We start from the raw sequence: 15,209 nt of genomic DNA, 5'->3' as shown, positions 1-15,209 counted from the left end.
AAGAAGATTCCATAACACTTTTTGTTATTTTAACAATATTTGTCATGAATTTTGTTATTACCGTCTGCTCGGGAACAGTTAAATTGTTAACATGATATTTTATGCATTGTTCCTCTTGCCCCAACAGAATGTTCGTCTTGCCCCACTAGTTGAGTAAAACGAACGGAAAATCAAAAATTTTAAAATCATTTTTTTACATTAAAAAACAAGATTTTTAAAAAACTTGTTCTCTCAAAGTCTTAGTCAAGACCTGGAATAAGATTATTATAATGATCCGATCCTTAACTTGTTACACTTGCCCCACTTTCCCCTATTCGAACCAAATTCAATTGATTGAATTTTCCATTTGGAATTTCTTGGTGTGGACTCAAAACACAGAAAGTGTGTTATATTTGTTTATTATCATTTCTTTTTTTTCGTTTTTTTTTTCTCTCACACATATTTTTTACTTTCTAACAATACTTGATGACACATAAATATTCGCAATAAATAATGCCACTCTTAAATAATCATTCGGTTTGAATTTATATTTCTTTCATTTGATTGCAAGTTGCTCATCTTCATTCTACCTTTAAATGCCGTGCACATGCATGTTTCTTTCCATCCCCTAGGTAAGATTTCTAGACGGATGATTCATAGATCACGATTTGAACGATTTTGGGTGTTTCTTTGCTTTCGTGCTTATCCTTGATGTCCTGGAGAATAGCGTTGGTGATCGCTTCCAGTGCGGCCATTTCATTCGGGTCATTTTTCTTGCTCCCATGGCGGCGAGGCATACTCACAACCGTGAGTACACGCCGGAGATCGTTGTGCAAAGCCGTGACATCGATTCCCGTGCCGGCCGATTCTCCTAGCCGTCGTAGCGTTTCGGCTAGGGGCCCAGACAACGCCTGAAAAAAGCCATTGTTCAGACGATTACAATAAAATAAAAATTCAATAACTATTCACCTGTAGCTTGTGCCAACTTTGCGCGTACTGACGTCGAACGAGTTCGATAATTGTACTTGTTAGTGCTAATCCAACGAGGATGTACAGCGTACAGAGCATCATATAGTTGGGTTTGCCTGATAAGAAGAATGACATTCTATTTAAAAAAGTTCAATTTTTTTATCTAATCAGGTTATTACTGGGCACCAGATCACCAAATCCAATGGTCGTCATGGTTATAAAACAAAAGTAGTATCCGTCAAAAAAGTCCCAATCTTCCTCCCACAGCAACAACAGTCCCGCTCCGGCAGCCAGTAAAAGAAAAAAACGTTAAAAAATGAAGTGAGTAACCATGAACATAGGTTATTGTGAGACAATGGATGAAAAGAAAACAATATTGTTAAGGGATATGTCTTTTCCGACGCATGCCGAATAGGTTTCACCGTATCGCATCTGGTTTCATGTCCATTAGGAAAACAAAATATATTGATAAAAAGAGTGTTGCTGCAATTGCTTACCAGGTAGATACCAAGAAAAAATACGGCACCAACAGCATACATCCATTTTCTATCGGAAATCTTAACTCCAACATCGGGGACGAATTCTGCGGATGGAAGTTTAAGTAAAGTAAATTAATCGCCAAATAAGGGACCTGAAACCTACTTGAAACGGGCATCATTGATTTCCATTTCTTTCCCATGGAGGATACTGCCGATGCGAAAAGACGACCCCAGTCTGCAATCACGGTCAACATGAGTGGAATGCCAACAAGTGCAAAAAGCATGCAAAAAATACGTCCTGTAACAGTTACGGGTGCAATGTTGCCGTAGCCTGAAAAAAGTGTTATAAGTTCAAACTCCAAATTATAATCCAAACTGCTGTGAGAACCCTATGCTTGCATACCGATAGTAGTTATAACAGTGGAAGCAAAGAACATTGCCTGCAGTCGACTCCATTTCTCAGACTCCACGGGAAATCCACGGGAAACATCAATCAAAAGACCTCCTTTAGCGGCATCTTGTACAACCTGAAATAAATAAAATGAACTAAGAACTTGTAATCCAGAGTTATGCAGAATGTGTGTTACCTTCTCGTAGTTTTCCAGCTCTAACGAGAAAAGTGTCTCCAAATTTCGTACATCAGTGTTGTTCACGATCGAATAAATGAAGCGTTCGCGTTGCTTCACCAGCGATTCCTGCAGTTCTTTGATTCTGGCCACTTCGGCTGGTAGTTCCAGTTCTCTGAATATCTACAAATGAATGGAAAAATATGTGTTATAAAGTGTGTGTGTGTGTGTGTGTGTGCAACCAACCAAACGGGACCACGCGGTCGCTTCTTACAAATTGAGTTGTTTCCATGTATTTTTAGCTCTCATTCTATACATGCAAATAACTCGCATAGGCATTTGGAAGGTGTTAGCTCTGCCGAGCTTCGGTGACCCATTTCTACGCTGGCTAGCCGAGCGCGAGGTACTTCAGCTTTGTCGACAAGCCCCGCCCTGAAGAACGTTTGGACCAATCGGATTCAAACGTTATTTAGAACTTCCGAACCCTTGTCAAATGGACAAGGACCCAGCGCGTATATAGTTGATGGTGGTAAGGTAACAGTATTCCTAATTCCAGTCATAGCTCACCAAGTCGCGATGGCCTAGTGGTTAGCATTTTTGCTTACCAATCCAAAGGACGGGGGATTGAACCCCGACTCGAGCGACTTGGATTTTTCGTACATGTTCAGAGTTTCAAGATTTATATTTCCTATACTTTCTCGTTGGGAGCAGATGGGAATCGAACCCAGGACCATTCGCTTACAAAGCGAACACCGTAACCAGTCAGCCACGGCCGCTCCTTGAAAAATATGTGTTATAAAGTTAATCAAAATTAATCTCAGAGTTAAAAAAACATAGTTTTAAAAAAATCTATGACTTCACTAACTCCCGCATAAGTTCCTTATTTAGCCGACCAAAAATCCAACCTGCGATCGGCCCAGATAACCATTTTTTGCTTTCCTCACCTGAGGTAAGGCTGCTCAGAAAATGAACTTCTTTCAGAAACGTCGTAGACCCACCTTCATGTAAACCTATCGACTCAGAATCGAAAACTGAACAAATGTCTGTGTGTGTATGTGTGTGACCAAAATTCTTACTCAGTTTCCTCAGCACCGGTCGCATTAGACTCGGTTTAGGGTCGTTTATGTCGTTTAAAGTTTCGATAAGTAATTCAAAAGTTATGTATAAAAATGTGTTTTACGTATATCCGGATCTTACTTAAATGTATGTAACTATGTCCGGATCTATCAACCGATCCATCGTTGGTTAGCTTATTAAAATACCTTTCCATTGAGTCCAAAACATTGATGATCTGGCAACCCTGCCTCAAGTTATGACCACATAAGTGATATTTATGTACCATTTTTAAGACGGATCTCACTTAAATGTATATAAATAATGTCCGGATCCATTATCTGACCCATCGTTGGTTAGGTAATTGATAGACCTTTCCAAAGAGTCCAAAATATAGATGATCTGGCAACCCTGTCTCATGTTATGACCACTTCAGTGATATTTGTGTACTTTTTTATTCCGGATCTAAAAAAAATAGATGAAATTTGTGTTCAGATGTGTGCGTCCCATCATGTCACCCACTGTTTGTAAAAAGTGAGAAAGACACTAACCACATTGGTGGATTAAGTTAGTTTTTATTTATCACATCATTGATTTGCATGTCGTTATCTTACAGACGAAATAAGCCAATAATTGACGGAATCTGATACGTGGCCGTCGTGTGGTGTGATATGGAATACTACCATACAATTTGAACCGGCCAATGGAAGTGTACTGGTAGTGTACTGGTAATACAGCACCAAACAGTGTTGGTCGTTTGCTCTTGGCATAGCCTTAATCGATTGACTGTTACATTGGAGCAAATACACGACGGCAAACACCGGTTAAAATTAGGACTCGACGTAGTAATCTGTGCAGTCTGAGAATTCCTATTCAAAAAATGAGAATTGGTTGTAAATTGTGACACATTACTTGAAAATAATAAGGGTTTAGGAAAAATCACCTAACATAAAATATCTGTGCAAATTTAAAATCAATCGATCTAATCCAGGGTTGTCAAACCTTTTGGCCCTGTGTCCGGATTTGATTATGTACGATAAATGTTGAAAAAAAAAAAAACACAAATCCACCAATTCATTTAAAGGTTTTATAAGCTAGCGATCTGGATTTGGGGTGAGATTGGGTCAATGTGATTTTTTATGGATTTTACCATTTCTCAGGTTCTTCTCAATGAAACTAAATTCTGTTAAAAGGGTTGTGTAGGGACATCTTAAGATGACTTCTCTGAAAAAATCTCGCTACTAGAAAAAATCCTGTTATTTTGGCAGCTGTCTAAAGTTGAGGTACGTTTTTGGCCAAAAATGACCTCTCGAAAAATCATTTTTGTAATATTTTGTTGAAATTGCTCGAAAATAAGAAAACTTTATGGGAGGCTTCCCTATGAACAAATAAGCTACTTTGCGTCATTGGTTCACCCATACAAGTCTTCATACAATTTTGGCTGCTGTCCATACAAAAATGGTATGTCAATATTCAAACAGCTGGAATTGTTTAGTGAATTTTCTGATTAGGAGGACTTTTGAGAAAAAAATAGGTACACGGAAAAAAAGTTTGCAGATTTTTTAATCATTTTTTTTACTACAACTCAATTTCCCAAAATAGGTATTTTTTGATTTTCGAGATTTTTTGACATGTTTAGGGGACAAATCCGCAAATTTTGAGCCATAGAGAAACATGGTCAAATAATTTGCCGCCGAGTTATGAACTTTTGAAAAATAGTGATTTTTGGAAAAAAATCGAAATTTCATGCAAATACAAGTTTGACATTATTTTTTAATGCAAAATTGAATTTGCAATCGAAAAGTACTGTACAGATTTTTTGATAAGGGCTTTGTTTTCAAGATAGAGCCACCGAAAGTTTGATTTTAGCGAAATATTTGCAGAAATATTTACAATTTTATATAAAATTTCACTATTTTTAAAAATCGAAAAAATGCAACAAAAATTGAAAACTGTCGATATTTTCGTGGCATATTATTTTTTATGAATGTTTGAAGCCATTGCATTACAATTATGGGGTGCCATATTCTCGACGCTGAAACAACGCAAGCCGTCCTATTTTTAGATCATTTAAAAACAAATAAGCATATCGTTTATTTTGCAGTCACAGAAACAAATTGCCCTCACGGCACTATACGGGAACAGTCCATAAACACCGTGCTTCTTTATAGAATGTTGGTTGATCAAGGTCCTTGAAGAAATATTTGTATTTCAAGTCTTGAAACAAAATACCTTTTTAATAATTCTCAAATTTCACGAAGATTCCACAAATTGTCCCTAACATGCCTTGTCTTATAACCTTTAGTATCACATCTGACATGTCGCTTCTTATGAACCTATGATAAAAGGGGTAAAGTCACTGAGCAGAGAGAGAGAGAGAGAGAGAGAGAGAGAGAGAGAGAGAGAGAGAGAGAGAGAGAGAGAGAGAGGGACGTTAACAATTATTTTTAGTTTTCCACACACCACTTGAAGCGAGCCAATTTGGTCGCCTTCTAAATGACTTACTTCCTTCAACGTTGCCTCCAGTGGCAGCGCGGAGGCCAATGCTGATCACCATAACCACGTTTTGCGTTCATTCCTATTGCAATCCAAGTCGAGCTTCTCATTCCCATTCGCCAATCGGAATTAGTTAATTTGAATAATTCCAACAAATGTAAATTTTCAATGAATCCAATGTAAATATACATTATTTATCATGTTACCTTTTGGTACATGATACCATTGGTGGCCGAACCACTATGCCGAAGGTCTTGGGTTCGAGTCTCGGTATCGGCACTTTTTTTGAAAGATGAACTTTTTTGGAAAATGAACCCATGAGTAAAGTACCGTAAAACGGGGTGACTTTGATAGCCGGGGTGACTTTGATAGGTTTGCAATTTTTCCGCAAAATGAAGAGTACAATTAAAATACGTACGGAATTGTTTAGAATCATACTGACCGTGGTAGAGAAGTGTTCAAAGTACCTCAAAAAGAACTTTTCTTAAAATTTTGAAAAGTTTAAAAAGTTAGTTTACTATAGTTAAGAAAATGTTGATGAAAGTCATTATTTTAAACTACTCAAAGTGTCATAATTTTCTCAATGAACATGATTTTGAATCGGAAAGCGGAATGCATTTTCGGATTCCTTGGAAAATTTTCCACTAGGAGAAGGTTAAATAAGTTTGTAAATAACAAATAAAATGTGTTTTTGAAAAACAATTTAAAAAAATCTTCAGATTTATAGGCATTTTCAGAAGAACAAATTTTATACAAAATGTGAAAACTTGTGATTCGTGCTTCGAATTCAGTATAAAATGCAATATAAATCGATAATTTTATAAACAAAACTAGTTTTATCAAATTTCTGACAAAATTCCGACTTTTTAACAATTTTACCTAAAATTTATTTGTATTTTGTTAAAAAGCTTATAAACTTAGTTAACTAATTATAAACATTGATTTTTTTTCTTGAAAACTATATCAGCTACTTTAGTGATGGTACATTTAACGTACAAAACGAAACGAAACGAAACTATTGGCACTACGCCCCCCGGGGCATGGCCTTCCTCTAACGTGGGATTTCTGCTCCAGCGCCTCTGACGAGACAGGAGAAACCGGGACCGACGTTTTACTTCACCATCCGATAGAAGCTCAGTGGATAAGGCGGGAATCGAACCCGCGTCTCATAGCATCATCGGGATCGGCAGCCGAAGCCGCTACCCCTGCGCCACGAGACCCACGTTAACGTACAAATAAAGTTTGAACATCTTAAATATGATTTTAACAAGAAAAACTTAGACTATCAAAGTCACCCCGGAATTTAAACTAAGAATTTTTAACTCAACTCTTTTTCTAAACACTATTGAAACAACTTTTTTTTCCAAAATAGTGCATGGACTTTGCGTGGCTTACCCCAGTACATGTTTTAAAAATAATAATCTTGAGAAAAACCTTACCTGTTGGAAAATATTCAAAAAACAAATTGAAATCCTATCAAAGTCACCCCGGTTTACGGTACTCCCCGGGCAGATGGTAATAACAAAATTAATAATATTTCAATAACAAATCCTGTTAAAATAACAAAAAGTGTTATTATTTTATCCTGAACTTCATTAATTTTTTATTTTTACAGTTTTTTACGGCAGTCAAATTTTAATGATTAATAATCAATTCCAAAATATGTTTGATGATGACATTCGAACATATGATATTGTTTTAATGAGATAGAATTTTGAACAAAGATTACTCGCCATTAATTACACGAGTTCAAATGCGATGAAAGGCCGTAAGGGCAATGTCGTGCGCCCCTTCAAAATATTAATCCAGTTATGTAAAATTGTCCGTAGATTTCGATAATAGAAGTTTATGCAACAAGTTGCAAAAAGAAGTTTTTTTCAGCACGAGTCGTACATTTATCCGAGTTGGATAAATATAAGGATGGATTATTGATACCGTAAAACGGGGTGATTTTGATAGCCGGGGTGACTTTGATAGGTTTGCGATTTTTCCGCAAAATTAAGAGTACAATTAAAATACGTAAGGAATGGTTTAGAATCATACTGACCGTGGTACAGAAGTGTTCAAAGTACCACGAGAAGAACTTTTCATAAAATTTTGAAAAGTTTAAAAAGTAAGTTAACTATAGTTAAGAAAATGTTGATGAAAGTCATTATTTTAAACTACTCAAAGTGTCATGATTTTCTCAATGAACATGATTTTGAATCGGAAAACGGAATGCATTTTCGGATTCTTTGGACAATTTTCCACTAGGAGAAGGTTAAAAAAGTTTGTAAATAATAAATAATATGTGTTTTTAAAACCCAATTAAAAAAATCTCCACATTTATAGGCAATCTCAGTTGAACAAATTTCATGTAAAATGTGAAAACTTGTGATTTGTGCTTGGAATTCAGTATACAATGCAACACCCAGAACTGGGCATCGGCATACGAGAGGATAAAGAGCACGATTCGGTAGTAAAATGGTACTGTGTGCGGACGGAGAGGATAAATCCCGAAATGACCGAGAGTACTTTACTCATGGTTCATTTTCCAAAAAAGTTCATTTATAAAAAAAAAGTACCGGTACCGAGACTCGAACCCAAGACCTTCGGCATGTTGAACCGTGCCTTTGCCGTATGGGCCACCATGGTTCGGTGACTAAGTGGCGGTCGTTTGTCCATATAAGCCACTCATAGTTCTTTAACTTTGGGTGAATATAAATCGATAATTTTATAAACAAAACTTGTTATAACAAATTTCAAGTAAAATTCCGACTTTTTAACAATTGTACCTAAAATTTATATGTAGTTTGCTATAAACCTTATACACTTAGTTAACTAAATATAAACATTGATTTTTTTGCTTAAAAACTATATCAGCTACTTTAGTGATGGTACATTTAGCGTACAAATAAAATTTGAACATCTTAAATATGATTTTGACAAGAAAAACTATGACTTTCAAAGTCACCCCGGAATTTTAACTAAGAATTTTTAACGTAACTATTTTTCTAAACACTATTGCAAAAACTTTTTTTTCCAAAATAGTGCATGGACTTTGTGTGGCCTACCCCAGTACATGTTTTAAAAATAATAATCTTGAGAAAACCTTACCTGTTGGAAAATCTTACAAAAACAAATTGAAATCCTATCAAAGTCACTCCGGTTTACGGTACTGTAAACCATTTGTGTATGTGTCGACGAATTTTTCGGACCACCCTAACACGGCTCTAAGAGCCAAACAAAAAAAAAATGCGGTTCTGATTATTTTGGCCAAGGAAGCCGCAGTCCAATTTTGAGCCCGATCGGACAACTTTTTTTTCGTATCATGCTGTTTTCGTGGGGAATTACTGAATAATGATGCACCCTATAGACATGTTCGACACACCACAAACCTCTAGGGACGCATTTACTCTTATTTTGTAAAGGCATGTCGCCCTATTTCTTCAGCATGTGATATGTGACGACATAAAAAGGCGTAATTTATTATGGAGGACAATAACAAGATGTGACACTTGAAAGGATCCGTAGGATGAAGACAAGCTTTGCTCATGAGTAAAAAAACGTTCGTTAGGATCAAATGAAGAATTGTCGGGACGATAACGATAATCTATCGTTGTCGTTATCGTTATTCCGATAATTCAATCGGTGATAATTTTATGGACGATAACGGACGATAACTTATTTATTTAGAAACTCACTAAAACTAACCAAATCATGTTGAAGTTTCTAGCTTCCTCTTCGTATTTTTTTGTTAAAATAACTCAAATTTTTATAATTTACAATATAGGTATCAAACAATTCGAAATTTTGCATGCATTTTCAATGTTTTAGAGTTCTTTAATGAAATGCTAAAATTTTCACAAAATACCGTATTTTCTCGAAAAAACTTATTTTTTCTAAATTTGCAATATGAGTATCAAACAATTTGAAATTTTGCATGTATTTTAACTGTTTTAGAGTTTTTTAAATTAAATACTCAAATTTGCACAAAATACCGTATTTTCTCGATAATACTCAAATACTTATGATTCGATAGATGGGTATCAAAAGATTAAAAATTTGCATGTATTTTAAATGTTGTAGAGTTTTTTAATACTCAATTTTTCACAAAATACCGTTTTGTCTCGAAAATACTCATTTTTTTCTAATTTGCAATATGGGTATCAAACGAATCGAAATTTAGGATGTACTTTAACTGTTTTAGAGTGTTTTGAATGAAATTCTCAAATTGTCACAAAAAATACCGTATTTTCTCCTTAAAACTCAAATTTTCAAGAATTGCAATATGGGTATCAAACGAAGTGAAATTTTACCTGCTTTTTCATTAAAAAAAAACTCTAAAACAGTTAAACATGCACAATTTCGAATCGTTTGATACCCATATTGCAAATTAGGTATTTTGTGATTTTATTTAGTATTTTTACTTTGAAACTTACCATATTATCTAAAAATATTCACTAAGAGGAAGCTCGAAAATTCAACAAAATTTGGTTGGATTTAGTAATTTTTTTCAATGTATTAAATATAAGTTATCGTCCGTTATCGCCGATAGAATGATCGGAATAACGATAACGATAACGACGTTATCGTCCCGTCTTTCGCTTCGCTTTGCCGGTAATTTTTGCGGTAATTTTAGTGGATTACAAACCGGATTTTGCCATGTTAAGTGATGATTGGTCTAAGCCCAGGTTGCCTAGGAATCGATAATTGGGAATCAAATCAATTCCACCTGAACCAGATTCTCACCACCATGACAGCCGTCTATTGCCGGCCACTCCCATCTCCACCGCGCACCAGGGACAATGATAGGGGATTTGGAAGACGGGAAGTGTTTATGCTCCATTTTTTTTTAAGGGGGCAAGGGAAAATCTCTACAGTGTCCCAAAGTTAGTTTCGCTTGGAGTTGGACGGTTTTTGGGAAGGTATAAGGACTAGGATACGCTCTAAGCAAGCGTTGCGACCGTTGGCCTAATTTGTTGAAGGGTTACAGTTTTATTCTCAAGGCAAGCAATCGGATGCTGCTGTTGAGATAATTCCCGTTTATTTCTAATGGAAGGTTAGTTTTTTTTATAAGAGTGAAAATTTATACTCAAGAAAAACAATCGGATGCTGCTGTAGAGACTGTTTTGATTTAGTTGCTGTGTTTTTTCTTTAAATTGCAAGATTCTTTCACAGCCGGGTTATATGTCAATTAACAAATTAAACTCAGAACAACTACCGCGCTAATTATTCTGAGATTTTCCTATTTTCCTATTTTCTATCTCGATCGATACGTTAAAACCCGTATACAGTCATGCCTCAGTTTTGCACGCCTCGGTTTTGCACTGCCCCGGTTTTGCACCGTTCAGCTGCCTCGGTTAAGCACGGCCCAGTGCTATACTGAAGCACAGAGCTTATGAGTTTTTGGCCATATGGGAGACATTGGCATTGGAAAAATCATGCAAACATCAAAATTTTTTAGTGTTTTGGAATCGGGATGATGTCAGTTATCCATTAAAATTATTATTTCATGAAAATTTTCACAAAAATACGTAATTTTCCTGTATTTTGAAAATGCATTTTTTTTTTCTCTAAAGAATCCAAAAATATATTGTTATTGGAATAAGGGTATCAAATGATCAGGTTTTTTCATACATTTCGGATATAATAACAAAATTTTTAGAAAATATTCCAAATTTTCACAAAACTACGTATTTTCGAAAAAAATACTCAAAATTTCAATTTTTACAATATGGGTATCAAACGATCGGGATTTTTTCATACATTTCGAATGTGATACGTATTTTAGAATAAAATACTCAAAATTTATATTTTTACAATATGGGTATAAACGATCGGGATTTTTTCATACATTTCGAATGTAATAACAACATTTTCAGAAAATACTCTATTTTTTCACAAAACTACGTATTTTTGAAAAAAATACTCAATATTTCAGTTTTTACAATGTGGGTATCAAACGATCGGGATTTTTTCATACATTCCGAATGTAATAACTATTTTTTTTGAAAATACTCAAAATTTTCACAAAACTACGTATTTTTGTAAAACTTTCAAAATTTCAGTTTTTACAATATGAGTATCAAATAATCAAATCAATTTTTTTCAAAAATACGTAGCTTTGGAAAATTTTTGAGTATTTTCATTTTTTTAAACTTTCGAAATGTATGAGAAAATCTCGATCGTAAAAATGGAAATTTTTAGTATTTTTTTTTCGAAAGTACGTTGCTTTGTGAAAATTTTGAGAATTTTCAAAAAATATTTTTATTGCTTTCGAAATATATAAATATAAAAAATTCCGATCGTTTGACACCCACATCGTAAAAACGGAAATTTTGAGTATTTTTTTTAGAAAATACGTAAATTTGTGAAAATGTGGAGTATTTTCAAAAAAAATGTTATTACATTCGAAATGTATGAAAAAATCCCGATCGTTCGATACCCACATTGCAAAAACGGAAATTTTGAGTATTTTATTCGGAAATACTTAGTTTTTGTGAAAATTTTGAGTATTTTCTTAAAATGTTGTTATTACATGCAAAATGTTTGAAAAAAACCTGATCATTTGATACCCGTACTGCCCATGTTCGCATAAATGTCCCATATGCAAAAACAGCAAGCTGAGAAAAACGCATTTGAAGTTTGTCCCATACATAAGGCTACGTGTTAAATTTTCGCGAAAAAACTGGATTTCCTCCTGATATCTAGAACAAAGTACTGGATGTTATAGGCTCTATCGAAAGAGCACACAATTTTGAACCAAACTACATCAATAACTCGAAATCGATGAAAATGCATATGGGACATTTATGCGATCAGGGGCAGCATATTGCAATAACAATATATTTTTGGTTTCTTTAGAGAAAAAAATGCATTTTCGAAATACAGGAAAAATACGTATTTTTGTGAAATTTTTTATGAAATAATCATTTTAATGGATAGATGACATCATCTCGTTTTCAAAACACTATAATTTTTTGATGTTTGCATGATTTTTCGTATGAATAAAGCCAATGTCTCCCATATAGCCTAAATCCCATATGCTCTGTGCCTCGGTTATGCACGCCTCGGTTTTGCATCCCCCATATGCGGTGCTAAACCGAGGCATGACTGTAAACACGACTTGGCATGCGTGATTAGGCCTTAACTGTAAATCAACTGTAGGGATTAGAGCAGCTACAACACACACTCGTTCATCAAACACTCAATCACGTGCATTCCGCTCTCACCAACACCACTCGAGGACAAAATATACAACATAAATAGAACGCTCTCACCCGAGTCTCGGCTTGGCACGAAGTCGCCTCTCGATCATGGCCGCTCCTCTCCTCCGCGCGACGGGTAGGCGTAAAATCGTTGTCCAACACCCCTCAGCAAACGCCGCAATCGCAGAACTACCAGCCCAAACAAGCTCATACACCAACAAATTCAAGCGATCATTCAAGCACAGCTCTGACCGAAAACCATCACAAAGACAAAACGCGGCACAACGATGCTCGACCGCACGCACATTTGTAAGAGATCCTTTCAATTACGAACCCGATCCGAGCACTTTTGTTTTTTCTTCATGCTGTTTTCGTGGGGAATTGCTGATATATCATTTTGTTTTAAAAAAATACCTTCATACCCAGTCGTCTACAGCATTGCCTTGGCGTTCTCGAATGCGAGATTCTTACTGGCGTCCGAAGGCTTGATTGTTGAGGCAATTGCAAACCTCCATCCACCCCGGGATTCGAACAGACGACCTTTGGATTGTGAGTCCAACTGCCTACTAGACTCTACCGAAATAGGACCCAGGACTACTACATCAACATTTACTTGCCAACCCGACGGTCGGTGATCAGACAAATCTCGTCTCAAAATGCCATCGGGACCGCCTAGCATCGAACTTAGTCCAACTGGGGTGTGAGGCAACCACGTTTACCTCTACACCACCGGTCTCGACTAGACTCCAATCTCACCTAAAACAAAACACTGAAACCCCGATGGTTTGACAAAAATTGTTGTCAAACGAACGGGGTCACTTTTTAGTTTGACATCCTCTTGACACAGAGCTCACAGCTACCACCAAACGTTTTGTGTAATAGTAAATATGAGTCCCGTGTAAAAAGTGTCTGTTTGACTTCGACCAACCTAAAAAAGTGTCAAACGAAAAAAGTGACCAACCACCGGGGGTTGAGTGTAGTTGGCTTTCGACACGCCGTAATTCGTAGAAGTTAAGTCCCACATAAAAAAAAAAATGAGTAAGCATGAACATAGGTTTTTATGATGCGATGGAAGAAAAGAAAACAGTATTGTTAAGGGATGTAGCTTTTCCGACGCATGTCGGATAGCTTTCTCCGGATCGTATCTGGTTTCAAATCCATTAATAAAATCTATATTGATTAGAACAATGATGCTATTAAAGTGCTCTTCTACTGCAATTACTTCAAAGGACTTATTTAAAAGTAATTGATTTACTACCTATTTGCAGAGTTTTATTACACGCGAACGACGATATTTCATTTTTTTAAATGTTACCTGATTCGGTTGGATAGGGTTTAAATTACGGAAAAAAGAAATACAAAAAATCATTTAACATATTGTTAACGGAAAAGTTCAACTTACTACTCCCCCTACTCCACAATAAACTGCCAACGAAACCAGCAAACCGACATGGGAGAGCGCACTTTTGAGTTTGAATTTTTTCCAAAATTTCTGGAACCGGACTGAAAACGTTTCCTTCCCCGTGTCGACCACGTCGATCTTTTTGAAGTGCTCCAGAAGATCGTTGCTGTGCTGTTCTGTTGGCATCGTTAATCATATGAGTCTGAACTTCCCAAAAACACTCCCCGCACTTTTCGCTGGAATCGAACTTCGTGGATGACTTCACCGTTTGCTTTTATAAATCCGGTTTATGTTAAGAAATTACGAGCGAATTTGTTCCAACAGCCATGATTACCCATTCAACAGATGGTTCGTTTGAACCACAATGATTATTCACCCTTTTCGGTAACAAATAGCAATAAAAATGTCTGATCACGACACAACTTTCACACAAAAATAGAAACGCACGAGATCGGAAAAGTGTTTTTGCTGCTCTCTTTCCTTCGAGCATCCGAAACCGACGAAAAATCAGAACAGACTGTTGTAACGGGTGCCGAATTTCAAAAACCACGACCCAGATCTCTGTTGATTTGGTGGATGCTCGGAAAATGAGAGGAAAATGTGAGTGAGAATCGCGTGAGAGGGAAAATCGCCGCCGGCTTGGCGACGGCAATGTCGGCGCTTAGTATTTTGTGGACATAAAAGAAAATGCTATACACAGTAAAAATAATGTAAATAGGGAAGGTGTAATTTTGGAAGTTTGAATATTACCTCTTTTATGATGTAATTTTACCTCAATTTAAACTGAAAAAGTGACATTACAACAGAAAAGTGCTAAAATTACACATTTTCAGACGTTAAATTACAGATTTTTTTTCTGATGTAAAATAAGCATGATTTTTTTTACTGTATACTCCGTCCGTAACACGTCCGTTTCATTTCTTCCTGTGCTCTGTTCATCGTCATCATTAGGTTTTACGCCGACTCGATTTGGAGGTTAGAAAGGAGTGCACTGTTTACATGGACTTAGCACAGTTCGAATATTTTCTCTTTTATGATGTAATTTTACCTCAATTCAGCAAAAATGACAATACAG

General features: G+C 36.0%; 1 protein-coding gene across 2 annotated transcripts; it reads right to left on the bottom strand.

Moving 5' to 3' along the window:
- Nucleotides 1-394: 394 nt before the first annotated feature.
- Nucleotides 395-14,674, bottom strand: LOC6052578 (TWiK family of potassium channels protein 7). Of its 2 annotated transcripts, none has more exons than XM_038265744.1 (8): nt 14,135-14,674; nt 2,015-2,176; nt 1,831-1,954; nt 1,591-1,758; nt 1,446-1,531; nt 1,128-1,239; nt 949-1,064; nt 395-890 (listed from the first exon to the last, which is right to left on the bottom strand). In XM_038265744.1, exons 1-8 carry the CDS (start codon nt 14,318-14,320, stop codon nt 621-623), a joined length of 1,224 nt encoding a protein of 407 aa, XP_038121672.1. In that variant the 5' UTR covers nt 14,321-14,674; the 3' UTR covers nt 395-620. The 2 variants fall into 2 exon arrangements, with proteins under 2 accessions (XP_038121672.1, XP_038121673.1); XM_038265745.1 differs by lacking the exon at nt 14,135-14,674 and adding an exon at nt 12,807-13,004 and having other exon boundaries at nt 621-890.
- Between the last annotated feature and the right edge of the window lie 535 nt (nt 14,675-15,209).

This window comes from Culex quinquefasciatus, chromosome 3 (assembly GCF_015732765.1).
Source record: "Culex quinquefasciatus strain JHB chromosome 3, VPISU_Cqui_1.0_pri_paternal, whole genome shotgun sequence".
NCBI classification, from domain to species: domain Eukaryota; kingdom Metazoa; phylum Arthropoda; class Insecta; order Diptera; family Culicidae; genus Culex; species Culex quinquefasciatus.
This window is presented reverse-complemented; position numbering and strand designations above follow the sequence as displayed.

What these genes read in the sequence shown, in the direction of transcription:
- LOC6052578 (XM_038265744.1), bottom strand. Translation starts at nt 14,320, where the DNA reads ATGCCAACAGAACAGCACAGCAACGATCTTCTGGAGCACTTCAAAAAG. An exon ending in ATTGTGGAGTAGGGGGAGTA is followed by an intron (nt 2,177 to 14,134) that starts GTAAGTTGAACT and finishes ATTCATTTGTAG; the next exon opens with ATATTCAGAGAACTGGAACT. An exon ending in AGCTGGAAAACTACGAGAAG is followed by an intron (nt 1,955 to 2,014) that starts GTAACACACATT and finishes TATTTATTTCAG; the next exon opens with GTTGTACAAGATGCCGCTAA.